The sequence below is a fragment of the Desmodus rotundus genome, chromosome 12 (genome assembly GCF_022682495.2).
Source record: "Desmodus rotundus isolate HL8 chromosome 12, HLdesRot8A.1, whole genome shotgun sequence".
Classification (NCBI taxonomy): domain Eukaryota; kingdom Metazoa; phylum Chordata; class Mammalia; order Chiroptera; family Phyllostomidae; genus Desmodus; species Desmodus rotundus.
Window position 1 is genome coordinate 33,543,463 of NC_071398.1, and position 20,812 is coordinate 33,564,274.

The window sequence follows — 20,812 nt, forward strand, 5'->3', positions numbered from 1 at the left end:
CCAGAGGTACCCTGTTAACACCTCAGTCAGATCAGCTCCCTTCCTTTGCCTAGAACCCTACCCTGGTGTCTGGTCAGACTTTTAGTTTATAACGAAAGTCCTCACAAATGACCTACAGAGATGGGCCCCCTTTATACCCTCATCTCTGTAAAAACTGATAGAGGAAACCTTATTCAAAATGGAGTTGGGAAGCCCTGAAGGAGGAGCTCTCATGCCCTTATTATTTGTTGCAGCATCCATAACAAAAAAGGAAGATAAGAATTATTTTAACAAGATATGTTTCTCAAGTTCTTGTCTGTGATGATAAGAATGTTACTTTCCATCTGGTTCAAAGGAGGATATTTTTCACATGGGAATTTATCTCTTGCTTAAAAAAAAAATAAAGAGAGAGAGAGGGAGAGAAAGAAAGAAAAAGGACGATCCCTCCCTGCCCTAGCACCAACACTCTGGGCCGACACTTGCAGCCAATGAGAAACCACCACAACCTCAAACTCTTGTTCTCTTCTAATGGACTTGTGTTCAAAACACCCCTCCATAATTTCCTCCTAAAACATAATAGAAGCTGACCTTCCCTTTGTCTCTTTGGATGTGCTTTGGGCTTGCCTGTAGCTTGCTAGTTTGCCTGTCCTGAGTTGCAGTTCTTCTGCTGTTCCAGAATAAGTTCATTTTTTGTTTAGCTTGCCTCAGTTTACCTCTTTGTTTAAGTCAACATCTCCTACTCATCTTCTGACTCCCACTGCTCCAGCCTGGGAACTGGCCTAAAAGGTCCTTAAACATGCAGTCTGGCTTCCCCCAAAGGGCCTTTGCACTTATTCCCTTGGCCTGAAATGTTCTTCCCACAGCTGGCTCCCTGACTGACTCACCTCCTTCAGTTTTTTGCTCAAATGTCACCTTGGTGAGCCCCTCTCCGTTCAGATATTTTAAGTTGCCATTTGTCAACCTCTCTAACCCTTCCCTACTTTACTTCTCCATAGCACTTACCTTCTCAAATATGATATCCTTCCTTTTATTCTGATGACCTTCTTTTGTCTCCCTCAATATAATAGAAGATTGTAGAGGAGCAATTTTTGTCTTATTCACCACTGTATCTTTAGCACCTGGCACACTGATGGAGTGAATTTCTTGTGTGAATAAAGTGCCTAATGGAGACTGAATGAAGGAGTTGTGTGAAAGAGAACTGCTTTCATCCTCCTGTTGGTCTTGGCCTCCAAAGCTTCCCATTCACTATGTTGGGTGCAATGCCCAGGCCTTATTGGGTCAGGGGCTCCTTAAATATTCTGTGTTCATCAACATTGTTACTATTTGTGGAACTACCTGTCTGCATGCCTTCTTTCACTCCCTTCAATAACATCTTAAAGCCCAAATCCTTTCCCTGCTTAACCCACCCATAGCTCCCCTGTGACCTCAGGACAAAGTCCAGGCTCCTTACCATGACCCCAAAGATTCTTTGTGAAGTGATCCATGGTCCCTTCTCCAGCCCCACTGACATTTTAGTTCATTGAACAGTGTTGTGAGATCTACCTCCAGGTCTTTGCTCATGCTGTTTCTTCTGCCTGGAACATTCTTTGCCTGACTTCTCAAATCAGCTATTTTTTCCTCCAGGAAGCCTTTCTTGGCCTTCCCTTCCCCAGGCTAGGTCAGGTCCCTCCTTTTGGGTCTCCCCAACCCCCTGGAGTTTCCCCATCCCAGCCCTGAGCAGTCTGGGCTGTCGGTGTCTGGTGATGGGTCCGTATCCCCACTGAACTGTGAGCTCCCTAAGGGCAGGGCTGAGTTGTCTTGGTCACTCCTGAATCCCCAGCATTGTCAACAGGAAGACCACTGAGCTGGCTCTTTTTAGGAGCTCAGCAGTTCCCAGAATGCGGTAGGCTCTGCTTGGGGTCTCGGTCTGAGTTCTATGTCCCCCAGCTTGGGTGGGGAAACAGAGTAGGTGGGGGTTTTTTTGAGGGGGCGTAAGCACTACATCTAACTCCTTGATAGTCCCTAGCACTGTGAGGGTACACAGTAAGCCCTTTTTGGAGCCTCAGTTCTTTTTTCAAGGGGTCCAGAGTAGGTAAACTCACAAGTGATTGGGTCTGATTCTTTACAAGTCCCAGCAGAGGGCAGGCACACAGTAGGTCCTATGGAGGGACTGAGATTCCTTTGTATGTCCCATCACACAACGAGCACACAGTAAGTCCCTTAAGGGTCTGCGTCTGTTTTGGTCTGGTGAGTCTTAGGATCATACAGGTGGTGGGTGGCGGGCGGGGGGGCTTGTTGCCTGGTGATGTACACAGGCTTCCCAGCAGGTCTAAGGGTCGTTGAGAAGGATGAAGGCAGCACGCAAAGGAGGTTTGACCGGATATTTTTATTGGGTTGCTGCTCCCTGTCCACCCCCAGAGCCGTCTGGATAAGCTAGGCCGGGCACCCGGCCCCCGAAGCAGTACGTGTACTTGCTCCTACCGCTTTTGTGCACGATATCGCGGCGGTAGTAGTAACGCAGGCCTCGGCTCAGCTTCTCGTAATTCATGCCAGGTTTCCTCTTGCGCTCGCCCCACAGCCTCGCCACCTACGGCGAAGGCAGAGCTTAGCTGAAAAGGTGAGAAGGGGAGGGCTTGACAATAGGTGGGCTGGGGGCAGGGTTCTAGTATAGTCTGGACACCCTCTAGGTGGCTCGGAGTAGGGGCGAGGTGAGGACGCGTCTGGGGAAGGGCCAAAGACTAGGCAAAATGAATGGCGGGACTAGGCTGAACAAGAGAAGACTGGGGCTGGACTTGGCGGGTCTGGGAAGCTGCCCTACCTCTTTGGGGTCACACAGCTGGAACTCGAGGCTGTTGCCCGTCCAGCGAATGCAGCTGCTACGCGCCCCGTCTTGAAGCAGCTCCAGGAGGAACTGCCACAGCTGAATTGGACCTGCGGGGTAGAGGCAGGTGAACACTCAGGTTTTCTGGCCCCAGTCCAGGTCGCTTTGATGACCCAGGCGTCCGGGCTCCCTCCCCGTCCTGTACCAGCGAGTCCAAATCCCTCCATAAAAGGGATCCAAGGATTGGCCTTGGGGGGCCAGGCTGCCCCACCTTGAAGACGCAGTCACCCAGACTCTCAAGTCTTTCCTTCTCACCTAATCCAGGAGCCTAGGTCCTCGTCCCGTGCTCCCTAGAAGACTACCAGGGTCTTAACCCCCACCTTTCTCAGGATTCAGGAGCGAGGGCAACTGCTGTCTCCACTCTCCAGCGCTTAGGCAACTGAGTTCCTCCCTCTCACAGCCGGTTACCCGGGTCCCGCCCCCTTAGGCGCGTAGGCCCCGCCTCATTAGCCTGCGGCTTAGCTTCCTGCGAAGTCTAGCGGACCTCTCACCTCCGTGGTTAGTTTTGGGGTAACGAGCTAAAGTTGCGCGGTCCGACTGCTGGCTCGGTTCGGAGGAAGTGGTGGAATCTGAACTCTGGTAATCCTTCGAAGACGTGGTGCGATTCGTGGGCAACTCCACGTCCCAGGTGGTGGGATAGTACGAGCCCTCAGGCCCTCCCCAGGAGGTGGCGAGGTTGCAGCCAATAGAACAGTCCCATCTGGTGGAGCTGGCTGCTGCGGGTGCGAACGACCACAAGTTGGCTCCTCCCGCGGAGGTGGTGTTCTGGTGGGTGATCCCTAAGGACCCAGCGAAGAGGGCAGGGCCCAGGCCGGGAGAGGCGGGGCCCAGGGCCCGAGAGACTGGGCTCCCAGCGTCCCAGCCGGTGCACCCGAGTTGTGACCGGTCTCCTGACCATGGAAGAGCCTGAGAGGCGTGCTCTGTGAAGAGGAACGGACCCCAGTGAGCGGAGCCCCAGTGTCTCGTTCCCCGCCCCCCCTCGGGGTTTCTATAAGTCGAAGCTCTCTGTCCCTGGTTCCTGAGGCCCCTGGCTCCCGGATCTGGGTTTGGCCACCTGGAGGACACAGGTCCTATCTCCTCAGTCCTATCTCCTTTCTCTCTCAAAGATAAGGGAGGCTAAATTTCAACCAAGGCGGAGGACCCCAGGTTCATCCTTCCCTGTCTCTGCACACACTCACCCGCTTCCCGTGGAGTTTCTGGGTGTGGTGACGTGGAGCCCCAGTTCCGCTGTGGGAATCCTGCGAGGGATAAGGATGTAGCTGAATTTAGGGAAGGGTGTGAGCAATAACTAGAGACCCCCCTCAACCACTCACACAGTAGTTTTTATTTGTCTGGGACGGAGAGTCATTATTACCCCCTCCCCCTACTCACTCAGACCTAGGACTCGGAACTCCAGCCCGTCTTCATCCTCAGGAGTTCAAGCCCGAAACCCTCTCCCCATTAAACCCCGGAAGTCCAGGCATGGTCCCTCCCTCCCACAGATCTAACCTTCCCCAACACCCAGGGGTCCCAGCCCATAAACACCTTTCCAGCAAGGCTCCTCTGTCAGCGTATCCCCTTGGAGTGCCACTTCAGGGAAACAGAAGCCGAGTTCAGCTCCTTCTGCAGGCAATCAGGAGGTTAGGGTCCGTCAGGGTCAGTGGAAGCCTCCCACCTGGGCACTCCCCGCCCCCCACATACACATTGTTTTAGCCACAGCAGCCTACCCAGCCTTGACAGCCTGTTCCCTGGGGGCACTTCCTGTGGTGATGTTTCATCCCACTTCCACAAGTCCATGGATGCTCCTTGTGAATGTTCTGGGGTGGGAGGGTGGGATGGTGGGGAAGACACAGGGTAAGCTAGTGACACTTAAGGACCCTGCAGTCTTGCTTCCCTCAGACCCAGGAATCCAGGACTCTGCTTCCCCAAGACCCTGGAATCTTGGCCTCCAGTGTCCTTTTCTGTCAGTCGAGGAGTGAGGGACCTCAGCCCTTTTTCCTCAGACTCAGGAGTCCAGGACACCAGACCTCCAGTCCCCAGCTTATGGCTTACCTCTGGCGGGTTCCTCTGTCCCCAGCTGAGGGTCTCAGCCCCATTTGATACCATGCACCCCCTCCCTTGGGGACCTGGGCAGGGGGGAATTTTCCAAGACGTCAGAGCTGGGGGTTGAAGCTAAGGTCGAGTTGCAGGGGGCTGGGGCAGGGCTGAGCTACACTACCCCCAACCCAGGAATGGCCACCTGCCTCCTGGTAGCTGAGGCTTTCCTGCTGGGGTGGCTAGGGGAACAATAGGCTGGGCTGCAGGGGGTGTTTATGGGGTGATGGCACTGGGGCAGGGGGCTTGGTAGACAGGTTCTCCATCTTGGGGACTTGATCCTGCGACATGGAGGGGGGTTGGGGGGAGGAGGGCCTGGGTACAGCTAGGCTGCACCAGACTTATCTGCAACAGGAAGGGGGGATTTCCGGCCAGACTATCGGTTGGCCTACGTCACAATCCACAGGGAGTCTGAGGGAGATGGAGTGGGGGGAGGCTGATTGGGATCCCTGACCAGGCAGAGTTCTCCCATTCCCAGGGCTTTGAGGACATTCTAGAGGAGCATCAATCATGATAACGGTAGTATCAACAAAATAAACAGTAACAGTAATACTAATAGCCAACATTTGTTGAGGGCTCATTGCATGCCCCCAACTGCCATGGGCCTTTGTTTAATTTTCTTATGAGGTAGGTACTAGTCTTATTTCCATTTTATGACAGAGGAAATTGAAGCGGGCTTCCTACCACTTTTCTTCATCTCCAGAGTCCATGCCCTTCCATGCTCTAATAGTTTGGGACAAATGGGATTTTGAGTATAAATTGACTATGAGATATAGAATTACTAATTTTCTTAAATGTGATAATGGTGTCATGATATGAAAGATGTCTCTGTAATGAACACTGAAATATTTAGGGGAGAAGTGCTATGTTTGTAACTTGCTTCAAAAGATTCATCAACTCTCTCCATGTCTTTGTTTTTGAGTGTTCCTCTCTCTCTCTGGGTTTTCTGCCCATTTCCAGTCTCATTGTACTGCTTCACAGTTCTCACCTCTCTTCATCCTTTTGCCTCCCACCCCACCACTCCATCTCTGTCCATCTCAACCCATGATTGATTTTTCTCTCCCTGTCCTCAGAAAGACTTAAATGCACACTTTAAAAGCCTCCTTTCTGTCATCACTCTCCTTCCCATCTCCTCCCTTGCCCCCATGGTTAGTGAGCAGGGAGTAGGGAGGGCTAGTAATGTGCAGGTGGGGCTTGAGGGTCGCCCGGCTGGGTGGTCCAGCCAGGTGGCAGGGAACTGAAGGGCACTTCCTGCTGGGGGAGGAGGCCCTCATCCTCTGACCAGACTGGAAAATGTGACGTCAGAGAGGGGGCTGTAAAGCAGAAAGACAGGAACAGAGGAAAACTTAACACCTCTCCTGGGTGACTAGCTTCCCTGACAGGCCTTGGCAGTTTCCCCCCTACCAGTCCAGGGTTCTGACCACTGTGCCCCTGGGAGACCCTCATCCCCTCCTGTTGGAAACATGCAATCGCCCTTTGCCTCATTTCTGCCCCAGCCTCTTTCCAGACCTCAGTACACAGTAGTTTCAGGGCTCTTTCTAAAGTACAGATTTGTCATGCTGGTTCCCTGTTTGAACTGTCTCAGCTTCTTGGGGCTGGTTGCTGCCATCAGAGTAAAGTAAGCTCTTAGTCTGGTGTTCAAGGTCCTGAGTGGATCTTCTTTGGACGGGCAGAGACAAGCTTGGAGCTTGGAAAGGAGATGGGTGAGTAGACCCATAGATACAGAAAATTGACTCAGAGAGATACAGATGCAGAGAGAGACAAACCAGGGGACACTCAACAGAGATAGAGAAACAGTCAAGGAGACCCACACAAAGACATAGTCTAGGGTTCAGCAGAGTGAAGATAATGGGAAAGTCTCAGAAATCCAGAGGGTGAGAACTGCAGACTCGGAGAGAAAAAATGACAGAAGAGAATGAGACAGTCTCAGAAATAGCCAGTTCCTTCAGAAAGCCCTCCTTGACTCCCAGCTCGCACCCTGGGCTCCCCTACTCCAACCCTGACCTCTCTGAGCTGTCCCTGTCTGGCAATGGACCTCTCTTCTTCCACTGGACCAGGAGCTCTGAGGAAACGGTCTGGGGCTGTTATAGTCACCAATGTGTCTCTCCAAGCGCTGTGTGGGCCCTAGGTGAGTTTGCTGAAAGCCTGGAAGGCTGTGAGCTCCAGAAGGGTAGGGCCCAGTAGACCCTTCCACCCCCTACCTTGGTGCTGAGAACACAGGCTAGAGTCAGAAGAGCATGGGTCTGAGCCTCAGCTTCCTCTTCCATGAAATGGGTTGTACTCAGCGTGCACTTAAGAGATTTCCAGGTGTAGGCACTCAGTAGGGACTGAAAAATGACCATCTGCACTTCTATCTGGGTAAGCTCATGGCTCCCCACTATTCCCAGGTGGGGAGATGCAAGGCCTTGTACCCCAAAGAGTGTTTCCAAGCTCAGCCAGAGATGGAAATGAACAAAAATTTATTGAAACTGGTTTTGAGGAAGATGGCTAGGTGGATAGTTGTGGGTTTTCCAAAAAGAACACTGGGGAGGAGCCAATGCCTGGCCAGGTGGGAGCAGGTGCCCAGCCATAGACCCTATCTCAGGCCCAACTTCTTCTTCTCCTTTTGCTTCTTGCGTACCACATCCAGGTTCCGGTCCTTCCACATGCTCTTGCGCAGCTTGATGGGGCGTGAGCCCACATACTTCCCTATGGGAATGGAAGGCTCATGGTCAGGTTTGGGGTTGGGTTTAGGCCAAATACCTGTTACACCCATTGTCTCTAGGGGAGTCCTCACCCACCATTCATCTCACGCATGGCGCGTACATAGTCGCTAGGGTCCTTAAAGCTGACGAAGCCATAGCCCTTGGTCTTGCCTGTGCGCTTGTCTCGGATCACCTTAGCCTTGAGGAAGGATGGGAAGCGGCTGAAAGCGCGTGCCAAGATGTCATCGTTCACCTCATTGCCCAGATCTCCACAGAAGATCCGGAAGTCATCTGGGGTGGGAAGAGAGGAGGTCAGAGGATGCATGTGCTTAGCCCAGTGTCTGCCTTAAAGGATCTCTGGAGGCACCTCCACCCCCACCCCACCCCACACCCCCAAGTCATCCTCCCTTTGCATCCCTAGCAGTCTCTGCCTGTGGTCCCCTTAGTGATAACTGCCAACACCTGTATGGTACTTACCCCGTGCTAGGCTCTCTGCTAAGCACTCATGAGGTTTTAACACATCTGGCACTCTTAACAGCCCTTTTACACTGAAGCACAGAGAGGTCAAGTCACCTGCCCAAAGTTACTCAACTAGTAGTAGTAGAGTTGGGATAAGAATTCAGGCATCTGTCTCCAGAATTCTTACTTTTAACTAATTGCACTACCCTTCTTCACCCTAGGATCATCTCACCCATTCCCATGATGAAGCCCCTAACTCTGTCCCAGCCCTGGCTTTTTCTCTCAGCCCCTGGCATCCCTTGGTCCCTGGACACCTCCCCATGGACATACCCTAGGTACCTGACACCACTGGCTCCCACAATGGCATCCCAGTACCACAGATTTCATCTTTCTTCAGCAAAGCCCTTTTTCTTTTTAAAGATTGTATTTTTATTTTTCTTTCTTTCTTTCTTTTTTTTTTTTTTTGAGAGAGGAAGGGAGGGAGAAAGAGAGGGAGAGATTGAGAAAGACTGACAGGTTGCCTCTTGCACACTCCCAATTGGGGACCTGGCCTGCAACCCAGACATGTGCCCTGACGGGGAATCAAACCAGCGACCTTCCGGTTCACAGGCCAGTACTCAATCCACTGAGCCAGCCCACTCTTAGTTCCCACATGAGTCCCTGAAACTTGAACACACTGCCCGATCTTTCTCCAAGGCTGATCTCCGTTGCCATTTCTGGGCATATCCCCTAGGGTGGGCCTGAGCCTCAACTGAACATGCTCACAGCCAAAGAATCCCTTCCCCATGAAGCACATACTATTATTATCTCCTTGTTAGAGATGAGGAAGATGAGACTATGTCACAAAACTAGGGTCTACAGCCTGTACTGGTTTCATCTGGGCCTATGCTGCCATGACCCCTGGCCTGGCGTGGTAGACTGTTCCAAGAGAAGAGGCAGAAGTCAAGGACTGGGATGAGAGGTAAATCCCTTTCCTTGGCTACAACTGGAGTTGCCCGTGGTTTCTGTGATATTTAAGGACACTCTGAGAAGAAGATAGACTAGTTCAGGAGAAAATAATCTGAGAAACTCAGAGGGTGGTACCTTCTACAAGACAACCGGTCTGGACACTTCAAATTACTATACACAAGACAAGGCAGTGGGAGAGAGATGATTCTCATTAAAAGGTAATTTGAGACATAAAACTGCATGTATCCTGATTTAGGGAAAAAGAGTTACTAGTTTGGGGACAACTGAGTAAATGTGAATATAAATGGAATATGAGAAACCATAGAATTATTGTTAATTTTCTTACATGTTTTAATGGTATTGACATGGAAGAGATTGTCACTTTTCTTAGGAGATAAATACTGAGGTATTTAGGAGTGAAGTGATAATTTATAACTTGCTTTAGATTGAGCAAAACCACCCAAAACACATACACACATAGAGAGATAAAGTAAATATAGCAAAATATTGATTGCTGAATCTAGGTAGTAGATATATGGCTGCTCATTGTACAGTTTAGTGTCTAACATTTCTCTTTCTTTCTTTCTTTCTTTTTTAAGATTTTACTTATTTCTTTTCAGAGAAAGAAAGGGAGAAAAAGAGGGAGAGAAACATCAATATGTGGCTGCCTCTTGCGCGCCCCCAACCGGGGACCTGGCCAGCAACCCAGGCATGTGCTCTGACTGGGAACTGAACTGGTGACCTCCTGGTTCGCAGGCTGGTGCTCAATCCACTGAGCCATACTGCTGGTATGGCTCAGTGGATTGAACATCAGCCTGTGAACCAAAAGGTCCCAGGTTTGATTCCCAGTCAGGGCACATGCCTGGGTTGCAGGCCAGGTTCCCTTGCAGTTGGGGGCGTGTGAGAGGCAACCAACTGATGCATCTCTCGCACAATGATATTTCTCTCCCTCCCTTCTCCTCTAAGAAATAAATTTTTTAAAAAAAGTTGAGGGAAAAAACAACGTTCTTTTACCCTTCAGCAAGCCAGGCCCCTCATGAATAAGAAACAGAGGCCAGAAGGTCCTAGCTGTCGATCACCTCCACCAAGTTCTGTTCAGGGGCTGGGTGAGGGCCTGCCTCTCTCTCAGAGCCACAGCCTAGTCCTCCATGAGGTGTGCTAATGGTGCCTGCCCTACAGAGAGGAGGCATTTGTGTAGTTTTCCTGGTTCACCTTCCTTGCTTCTGCCCCAAGGAAGAGAAATTGGCCTGACTGGCTGAGCAATGCCTAAGCCTGGACATTGGCCCAAGTACCTGCATCCCACTCCAGCAGGCTGGGGTCTTCCCAGCTGCTACCGGCTGCTGTACGAATGCAGCGTTTCAATTTCTCTGGCTTTCCTTTCTTCTTGTCCTCACCCAACGGCTCTGGGACCTGCAGAAGAAAGAGAAACAGCCCTGACTGGTGTGGCTCAGTGGGTTGGGCATCATCCCGCAAAGCAAAAGGTTGCTGGTTTGATTCCAGTCAGGGCACATGCCTGGGTGTGCGAGAGGCAGCCGATTGATGTTTCTCTTTCACATTGATGTTTCTCTCCTTCTCTTTCTCCTTTCCCCTCTCTCTAAAAATAAAATCTTACGGAAAAAAAGGGGAGCAAAGGCTTGGCATTATGAGTCTTTGGACTCATCAGTCCTCCTCCCACCCTCCTTTGCTCCCTGGCCCTCCTTCCTCCAGAGTTAAAGGACTGGATGTACTCCTGAGTGTAGGGTATATGTGTCTGCCACCCTCTCGCTGCTGTCTTCCCAGCTCCTCCAACTTCCTGGGCCCCTTGTACCTTGTTGATAGAGGACTACATGTGTTTCTGTATGTAGGAGCTCATGGGCTCCTGTCTGCCCTCCCAGTCCTTTCTATCCCCTCACTGTGGTGTTCCTTGCTTACCTCAAGAGCCATGAGGCCAGGGGGTGGCTCAGGCCGTGGGGGCCGGGGTCGTGGACGCAAGGACAGGAGCTCAGGAATGCGTAGTGGAGGCAGCAGGCCTCGTACAACTTCCAGAGGGAGGGGCAGGGGCTCAGGCTCAGGCAAAGGCATGGCCAGGGCCAGTGGTAGGCTGGGCCCAATGACAGCAGGGCCAGTGGGGGCACCTCCTGCTCCCACAGCTACGGCTGCACTAGCGTCCTCCAGCCCGGCTGCTGCTGCCGCCACTACTGCTTCCTCCTTCTCTTTCAGGCCCAACCCCAGGCCTAGGCCCAACTCTCGGGGTGTCGCTGGCTCTTCCTGTGGGCAAGGGGAGGAAATGAAGGGATCAGATCAAGGCTCAGACCTTACTCCCATTCCCATCCTATACAACAAGACAAAGGCCTGGGATCAGAGAGCAGGCAAGAGATATCAAGACAGAGAAAGGAGTCTCTAGTCAGAGACAGACACAGGAATAGAGAAACACAGTTAAGAGATACACACATACACATGCAAAGACACAAGGACAAAGAAAGACATCAAGACAGAAAAACAGAGAGGGACAATCAAAGGAAAAATGGAGATGTAGAGATAGAAATCCATCCACAGCTCACGTTTCTCTCTATACTCTTCTCAAAAAAAGATAGAAATAGAAAGATTCGGCCACAGAAATACAAGGACAGAGAGATAGAGACAGAGTGAGAAGGCAGAGACACAAAACACCAGGGAAAAGGCAGACCTGGACAAAGTCCATCAGTCCAGAATCAAGGATCTCCATATCCACTGCACCTCTGACCATCAATACCCTGTTCACACTTACCAGAGGCGGCCTCAGAGCAGCCATGGAGCCCAAGGGAGGCCCCGGGGCCCGAGCCATCGGTGGTAACATCATAGGTGGTCCAGGAGGCCCAGGCAGAGGAGGGCCTACGAGGGCCTGGTGAGGGGGCCTCAGGGCCATAGGGCGAGGACCACCTGCTGCAGAAGAAAGAGCAGAATCTGTCAGGGTGTTAGTAGGGGAGTTAAGAGGGCTTGGGGGGTGGTTATGTGGCAGGGATGATGATTCTGGCCCCTCACCTGCTCTCTGAAGCACATGGGGGACAAAGGCTGGACGCAGGATAGGGACCCTCTGGGGGCCCACAGCTGTGGGAGAGAGAGATGGGCGTATGTGTCATGGGGGACCAGGGCACTTGGGGCAAGGTGTGTGTGTGGGGGGTGGGTAACTCTAAGCATCCAAGAATCCTGGAGAAGAGGGTAGGGAGCCTTCTGGGAGATACAGGGGTCTTTTCATTTGTTCATTCAGCAGAAATTTATCATTGAGGATATCCTCTGTGCCTGTCCAGGGACACACCAAAAGACCAAGGGTTCTTAGGGAGCTCCTGGTCCAGAGTAGGGGGGAATAAACCCATTACTAGAGAGTAAGAGCCCAAAGTGTTTAGAGCCAGGATGGGGGAAAGTCTAGGCATGGTGATTGGAGCTGAAGAGGGAAGCCCAGGGAGTAGTGGGAGCCCAGAGGAGCCCTCTGACCTATCCAGGGAGACTAGAGAAAGCTTCCTGAAGAAAGGGGCGTGGGAGCTGAAACCTAAAGGATAATAAAGACTTAGGCAAAACATGAGTGGAAAAAATAATGGCAAAGGAGAACATTTATAAGCAAAATCATTTTCCCTTTTCAGTTTAGTATAATTGTAATAGAGGAGGTCGGGGTTGGAGAACGTAAGAGAACAATCAAGATGTCAGCAGGCATCCAAACACAGCCTTACTGACTGACCCATGAATGTTCTCCCGAGGGCACCGAGGAGTCACAGAAGGGTTGGAAGCTGGGCAGAGGGACTAGGTCAGATTTACATTTTGATCAAAACCATACTAAAGAGTAAAAGATGTTAGAATTTCTCAGATACCAGCCCTGGCTGGTGTGGCTCAGTGGATTGAGCAGCAGCCTGCGAATCAAAAGGTCGCTGGTTCAATTCCCGGTCAGGGCACATGCCCAGGTTGTGGGCCAGGTCCCTTTCGCTCTCTCTAAAAATAAATAAATAAAATCTTTAAAAAAAAGTATCAGATATCAGATAAAAAAGTATAACAGGACTTAAGTAACGTTTAGTCTCATAGAGATTATACCAGAACTTTAGATAACACTTAAGGAAGTACTATCACAAAAACTATGTGTATAAAGTTTACCTCAACAACAAAAAAGAATGGTCTTTGGAGAGGACAGAGTTTAGCTGACTTTGGTTAATTTGATTTTGGTTTAGTTGATAGGTTTTAGAAGGGTATAGTTGGGCAAGAGTGAGCAAGGGAGAGAACTTCAACATGAGCATTGCTGGCACATCCCAGCAATGTTTAAGGATATGGGAGGATGTGAGGATCTCTCTGCAAGGGGCCAGGTGATGTAGGGTCTTGAGTGCCAGGTGAGCAGCTTGGTTCTTGTTTGGTGGTTCATCTCATTAACAGATAGCATGTAATGCTTACTATGTGGCAGACACCAGGACTTCTGCTCCTCATTGAGCTTATATTTTAGAGGAAGCGAAAGATAGTAGGTACATTGTACAGCTCATTATAAGGTGTTAAATGCTAGGAAATACAGCAGGGTAGGGATTAGGAGTGACAGTAGGAGGCTGGTTTGCAATGATCAAGTGAAGCCTTATTAAGGTTAAAATGACTTGAAATATATAATCAGGTTTGTGCTTTAGGAAGATGACAACAACATCAGGGTGGGGATGAAATGGACAGTGTGAGTTAGAGCAATAAATCAGGCAAGAGGCTTAAGTAGTTGAAATACGAGTGTTTGGTTAAATGTGGGTTTCCTGGCCCAAGAACTACCTGCTCGCCGCAAAAACATGGCTTCTCGAGCCTCTGGACTGTCCAGGTGACTCCGATCACCAGGGCCAAAGCCAACTGTTGGGAGAGGAGAGACAAGGATGGTGGGTGGAGAGCCCTGGTTATCCCTTCTTACCACCCTCCCTAATCCCCTGGTTCCCTCAAGTCACCAAACCTTACTTACCTGGGCCCACAAAAGGAGGGCCACCCACCATGGGAGAAACCACTGTGGCTGCAGCAGCTGCCCGGGCCTCCAGAGTCTGTTGGACCTGTTGGGGAGGAGGTTGGGGTAAGGGACCTGACTCAGTGCTCCCCAACTGCCATGGATGGCTCACCCTGGAAGGTCAAGGGTTTCATTCTTTACACTGTGTACGGGGCTGGCTATCTGTCAATCTTTAGGGCTTAGTTGAAATGGCAGTTTTCAGGGAGGCTTTGGGATCACACTAGCTAAAGCTGTCCTTAGCCCATCCTTAGCAGCAACTTTCACTATCCTACTCTTTCATATGCCCCACACCATGTAGCACTATCTGAAATTATGTCCAGCATTTCCTCCCCATCTCCCGTGCTGCCACCACTGGCTCTTGCCTTGATGGTTACAGTAGCCTCTTCCTCAGTCTCCTTGATTCTGCCGGTCCCCCTACAGTCTGTTCTCCAAACACAGCCAGAGTGACCCTGTTAACATCTAAGTTGGACCACATCACCTCTCTCCTCAAAATCCCTCAGTGGTTTCCCATGTCAGAGTGAAAACCAAGGTCCTTACCATGGCCCACAAAGCTCCACCAGATATGGTGTCTATCACCTCTCTGTTCTCATCTCCTGCCACACTTCCCCTTGCTCACTCCGCTCCAGCCACACTGCTCTCCCTGCTGTTCCCTGAACATGTCAGGTGCATGCCTGCCTCATGGCTCTCACGCTAGCAGTTCTTTCTACTGGAAATGCTCTTTCCCCAGATATGTGCATTGTTTCCTCCATCATGTCCTTTATATCTTTGCTTAAATGTCACTTCCTCAAAACGGCCTTCCCTGACTGTGCTGATTTCTGTCCTTCTAACTGTACTTTGACCTGCCTCTCCCAAGTAAAACGTAAACTCCAAAAAAGTAGTAGTTGTTCTATGTTTTGTTTTCTGCTATATATACCTAATTCCTAGAATAGTGCCTGGCGCATAGAAGGCACCCAATAATTATTTGTTGACATAATGAACAAGTTTTATTTAATTGTTTTCTTTTTAGTAGTCTTTCTCTCCACTAGTCATAGATAGCTTGAGCATTTGAATGTGACTAACGAGATTAAGGATCTATTTAACTCAAATATGTAACTTAAATAGATAGAGGAATTTCCATCATTGCATAAAGTTCTACTAAACAACATGCTTTAGAACATAAGCTCTCAAAGGGCAGAAATACTTTTTGCCGTAGTCATTACTGTGTCCTCAATGCCTGGCACATAAAATATTTGTCATGCAAATTAATCAACAAGCCAACATATAAATAGTTCTCTATATATAAACACTGAGTTCCAGGCACTCTGCTCTTTGACTTACATGCCACAGCTCAGACGTACCTGCTGGTATGTGTTGGTTGCGATAATTGGGCGTATCACAGGAGCTGCAGGGACCTGCATCGCTTCTACTGTGGGGACCGTAGGCACTGCAGGCATAGCAGCTGGGATTCCGGTTACCGGAGCCCCCAGAACTTCCTGCTCAAACCTGGGGGTACAGGACAGACACCACAGCTCAGGACCTTGCACCAATTCTGTAACGCTGGCTATATCGAGACAGAGCCTTCACCCCTGCCAACCTTTTCTTACTCCCGCCCCCACAATCCCCAATGTCCCACTTCCTCAGGATAGAGCCACATGGTGGGCCTATTGCGGCCTGGAGGCCCCAGGGTTCGGCAGCTCCGGCTCTAGGACTGCTTTTATTCTGCCCTGTCGCGGGCCTTACAGGGCCATCTCCGCCTCCATCTCCTTCAGGCGTTCTTCGCCGCTCTTGCCCGGAATGCTGGCGCCAGGTCCGGGGACCACAGGTCCTCCTGCACCCGGGAGTCCCGGGGCCGGACCCGCCCCAGCCATCGCTGCTGTCTTCCCTGTCGCCGCTACTACCGCCCGGGGTCCACCAGCTCCGCAGTCTACTCTTTGGGTACGTCCCTGTAGACGCCCGCAGATGACCTATAAGCGAAAGCGACGGGCGCTGGTGTGTGACATCATACGCCAACGGGAGTCTTGAGAACGAGGGCCAGTGAGAATCTGGCTACACCCAGAGGGCCCACCCAAGGAAAAGTATAGACCAATCACAGTGCTTGAAAACAAACCAATGGAAGAATCTGGATCCGTTGGAGCGCAGCCCAGAAGGCGGTGGCGCCCTCACGGAATAATTGGGTGAGTGAGAGCACTCCGAAGTCTGGGGGTCTGTCCTTAAAATAGAAACTGGACCTTTGAAGAGCTCCGGAAAGTTGGGAGCCCCTCCTGGAAGTGTTAAAACACACTTAAACCCTGGCGGGGTAGCTCAGTTGGTTAGGTTGTCCCCCTACGCCGAGGGTGCGGTTCCACAGGACACATATAAGAAGCAATCAGTGAATGCATAAAGAAGTGTGACAACGAATCGATGTTTCTCTCTAATTAATAATAACAATAATAATAAAGCTTTTAAAACACACTAAGTCCGCATCAGCCCAGGCTTGTGGGCGAGGCTGGAGACAGCTCAGGAGTGTGGGCTCCCAATATGCTTTAGACACAGGGTACCAGACAGTAACTCCCAGAAAGAATAGAGAAATGATGTAAGGATCTCAGAGGAGGCGCTTCCTGGAGAATATGATAGCTGGAGGCTTTTGCTAGATGAAATGGGATGAGATATATTGGGTAGGAGGAATAGTTCATGTAAAGGCCAAGAGACAGTAGTCAAATTCGTCAACTCAGAAGGTCACGTGTGTAGGTTTGATCTGTGCCCTTTCTTGTGATACAGCTGACCTTTTTTGGTAGTCCTCAAAATGTTTTACTATGAATATTGTAAGCAATATGCAATAGTAGAGAGAATAATACAATGAAAATTCCCTACCTCTCCACAATTACTAATATTCTACACTTCTTTTTTCATCTATATTTCTTTATTTTTTGCTGAGGTATATTAAATTCCAGCCATCTGTCAATTCATGCTTCATGATGTTTCTCTGACAGAGAAGGACTATTAAAAACATTTTCAAGCCCAAGAAATATAATTTCTAAGTATCAGCTAACACCCAGACTGTTCAATTTTCTCTGCCTCAAAATGTCTTTACACAATAGTCTTGTAAACTCTTGGATCCAAATAAGACCCACATATATCATTTGGTTGGTTAGTCGCTTTTTTTGTTTGTTTGTATATTTTTGTCAATTTTATTGGCTATCTTGGTTTCTTGAAATTTCAGTCTAAGTCAGTACAAATGAATACTTTGTCTAAATGCTGACTTTTGTTTGTTTCTGTGCTAGAGATCTGCTAAGAGAATAAGATGCTTTTTAAAGACATCCTTATTAACTAGAGTTCATATTTTATTTAGATTTCCTTAGTGTTAACCTAATCTCTCTTTTTTGTTTGAGCATTCTTTTGTTTGTTTGTTTGTTTGAGCATTCTAACCAGGATACCGCATTACATTTAATTATATTTCCTTCGGCTTCTCTGCTTGTGACAATCTCTTATACTTCCTTTGTTTTTTATGATATCAGTAGTTTTGAGGAGTACTGGTCAGGTATTTTGTAGAATCTTCCTCATTTGGGATCTGTCTGATGTTTTTAACATCATTAGACTGTGTTCATGGTTTTTTGGGTTTTTGTGTGTGTTTTTTTGCAGGGTGGGGGAGACCACGTAAGTAAAGAGCAATTCTCATCATATCATATTAAGGATAAACACTATCAACACGACTGACCACTGTTCATGTTAAATTTGATCTCCTGGCTAAGGTAGCGTTTGTCAGCTTTTTCCACTAAACACTTACTTAAAAAAAATAAAACCAACTCCTTTTCCATGCTCCTTTGGAAGAAAGTCATTATCCACAGGCCACACTGAAGATATGGAATATCTACATAAATTATTTGGAATTCTTCTGCACATGGGATTTGCCTATTCTCTCCCCTTTAATTATTAAATCATATCAGTTTGGACTCAAGGATCTGTTATACTTTGGGTTGTAATTCAATCCTACTGTATTTTCTTGCTCAAATTGTTCCAGCTTTTAAAATCTCATCTTTTTAAATATATACATTTCCTTCCCCCTACTTTTTTCTTCTTCCCTCCCTCTCTCTTTCTCTCCCCTCCCCATTTTTGGGCCTTCTATTTGTTGAAAAAACTGGATCAATTGTCCTACAGGATGTGTCACATTTTGGACTTAACTAATTCCATTACATTGTTTCACTTGTTCCTCAATACTCCCTTCCCCTTTTCTTATATATTGTAGTGACAGCTAGAAGCTTGATTAAATTTAGGTTTAATTTGGTGAAAGAATATCTCCTAGGTAATGCTGTTGCAATGTATCCCATTGTATCCCATCAGCACAAGTCTGGCTGTCCGCCTTTGGCCAGGCTAGGATTGATCAGCAGTGTCATTCTGTTTCAGCCATTTTATGAAGCCAATCAATCTTTCCACTAATAGTTTTAGCAGCCCTTGACCTCCATTACCTGTATGTATTACTCCATTAATGTATGGAATGTAGTGCTTTTTTAATTTTAACATTCTCTTTGTGATTATTAGTGATTCTTTCATATAATTTCCTACTTATCAGGAATTTTGTTACTTGTTCACATGCAGGAAAGACAGAGATCATGCTTTGCTTCTTTCCCTATTTTAGGAAAAAAATTCAAAATGACTTGGTTCCTAGCACCTTTCTTTTAAAAAATATATTTTTTAAATTTATTTTTAGAGAGAGGGGAAGGCAGGGAGAAAGAGAGGGAGAGAAACATCAATGTGTGAGAGACATCAATCAGTTGCCTCTTGACTCCCCCAACTGGGGACCTGGTGCATAACCCAGGCATGTGCCCTGACTGGGGGTTGAACTAGTGACCTTTTGGTTTGCAGGCCAGCACTCAGTCCACTGAGCCACACCAGCTAGGGCCCTAGCACCTTTCAAAGGTGACCAATGAGGTATAAGTGTATAAGTGTAACTGAAAACTAGTGGGGTCCTATCACTCACTGCCAATAGGCAAAAACTCTAGAGGCAGAGTTTGGTGGGAAGGGAAAGTCATCTTTTATTCAAAGGCTATACAGTTTGTAAATAACGACAGATTTTTGCTTCAAAGCTCATTTCTTCTAAGACACCCAAAGAAAATCACTCTGCCACCCTCTGCCAGCTTAGTTCAAGGCTGTGCCAGGAACCTCTTCTCCCACCCAAAAGTACTGTAATGTAAGAAACGCAGGTGGCTTAGCTTGTTTCCAGTTGCTGTCCGGCTTCAGGCATCTTTCAGAGTCTATGTCTGGGCAGCCTACTCACGGCTCGCTGCCCTCTTCCTCCAGTCACTTCCCTCTGCTTCCCTCCAGTGCATCTGTGTGCCTGGCTGGGCAGGACCCATCCAGTGCAGCTCCAGTCGGCCAGCACTGCCAGTGGCTTCCTGTGCAGGGCAGGGGTGAGGATCTTGTTGCTAGGCCATGTGACTTCCAAGACCCATTGGTCCAGGCTTCCTCTCCTTTGGTCCTACCAGCCCAGTGCCTGCTGTGCTTCTGGCCAGGCAGGCCCTGCAGTGCTCAGGGAGTGGTGCAGGGAACATTACCAGATTATGAGGTCTCCAGGCCTTGTACCCAGGAACTCAGCCTTCGGTGGCCAGGGAAAGAGGGGAGAACAAGGAGAGTGGCTCTCCACTTTATATAGTCTGGCCCCAAATCCTCTGCATGGCAGAAGCACTTAGGACAGTATTTTTCCTCCATTATGCTGCACTGCCTCGTTGCCAGGACAACTGCTGTTCAGAGCTTCCCAACTCCTGCCCCATGGAGGGGGAGGTGCAGCTTCTCACGCTGCTCCCGGGGTCCCCCACTCCCTTCTGCCCAGTGATCTAGCCAGACTCCACCCCCATTATGTAAGTATCAATATAAACTTATATTTTCAAACATATTTGATGTGCTTCAAATCATTGCAGTCATCTTTACCACTTCTTAATGTCTTTGGCCTGTGGCAGCCCCTTCAGATCACGTCCTGAGTTCTTTTGACTCAATTCCAGTAGTCTTACAGGCGTTCCTTGCTTTCTTGCACAAGATGCCCCATACTCATTTTGTATATTTCCTCCTCCAAACCTGGAATCAGCTATTTCTCCAAAGACCCTTGGTTCCTTATAGTCAGAAATAAATAGTATTTAGAGACCACAGTCTGAGCACTAGGGATGTTCACTGTTACTGGGTTGTCATTATATCTAGGCCTTTTCTGTGGGCTTAGCTAGGGTATTTTTTTTCTTTCAGAAAGAGGACAACTTCTGGCCAAGATGGAGGCATAGATAGATACATTTTACCCCCTTGCACAACCAAAAGAAGGACAACAATTTAAAAACAAAAAAGTTATCAGAACTGCCAGAAAATCAAACTGTATGGAAGTCTGACAACCAAGGAGTTAAAGAAGAAACATTCATCAGGCTGGTAGGAGGGGAAGAGAAAGACAGCCAGGGTGGAAAGGACTCATGGCAAGGCAGCGGCTGGAGGACCAGGGTGGGCAAGGGGGTGGCTGGTGGACCAGGCAAGGTGGTGGTTGGCAGAGTGGGTGGTCCCACGTTTGCATGCGAATAAACCAGGAGGAACAACTGGGGAGCAGGACAGACCGCACAACCCAGGGTTCCATTGCAGGGAAATGAAGCCTAAAAACCTCTGACTGGAAAAACCTGTGGGGGTTGAGGTGGCAGGAGATACTCCCAGGAGAGTTCACTGTAAAGACTCACAGGGTCCTAGAATGTACACAAACCCACCCACCCAGGAATCAGCACCAGAAGGGCCCAAGTTGCTTATGGGTAGTGGGGGCAGGGGCAGGGAAGTAACTGAAAGCCCAAGGAGAGCTGAGCAAGAAGCATTGTGCCCTCTCAGACCCCTCCCTGACATACAGTGCCACGACGAAGCCATGTGGGTTGCCCTGCC

The 20,812-nt window shown here is 49.0% G+C and overlaps 2 protein-coding genes across 5 annotated transcripts; both read right to left on the reverse strand.

Moving 5' to 3' along the window:
* Nucleotides 1-2,329: 2,329 nt before the first annotated feature.
* ETV2 (ETS variant transcription factor 2) lies at nt 2,330-4,615 on the reverse strand. Its single transcript, XM_071219945.1, has 6 exons — nt 4,546-4,615; nt 4,364-4,441; nt 4,018-4,077; nt 3,331-3,759; nt 2,777-2,889; nt 2,330-2,545 (listed from the first exon to the last, which is right to left on the reverse strand). The coding sequence occupies exons 1-6, from the start codon at nt 4,613-4,615 to the stop codon at nt 2,345-2,347; spliced, it is 951 nt and encodes a 316-aa protein (XP_071076046.1). The 3' UTR covers nt 2,330-2,344.
* Nucleotides 4,616-7,354: 2,739 nt separating this feature from the next.
* RBM42 (RNA binding motif protein 42) lies at nt 7,355-15,920 on the reverse strand. 4 transcript variants are annotated; one of them, XM_024577664.3, is made up of 10 exons: nt 15,683-15,920; nt 15,301-15,445; nt 13,925-14,009; nt 13,744-13,818; nt 12,004-12,069; nt 11,750-11,925; nt 10,915-11,250; nt 10,296-10,413; nt 7,693-7,887; nt 7,355-7,600 (listed from the first exon to the last, which is right to left on the reverse strand). In XM_024577664.3, exons 1-10 carry the CDS (start codon nt 15,808-15,810, stop codon nt 7,488-7,490), a joined length of 1,437 nt encoding a protein of 478 aa, XP_024433432.1. In that variant the 5' UTR covers nt 15,811-15,920; the 3' UTR covers nt 7,355-7,487. The 4 variants fall into 4 exon arrangements, with proteins under 4 accessions (XP_024433432.1, XP_024433434.1, XP_024433435.1 ...); XM_024577666.4 differs by having other exon boundaries at nt 7,718-7,887; nt 15,683-15,912; XM_024577667.3 differs by lacking the exon at nt 12,004-12,069 and having other exon boundaries at nt 11,750-11,904.
* Nucleotides 15,921-20,812: the final 4,892 nt, after the last annotated feature.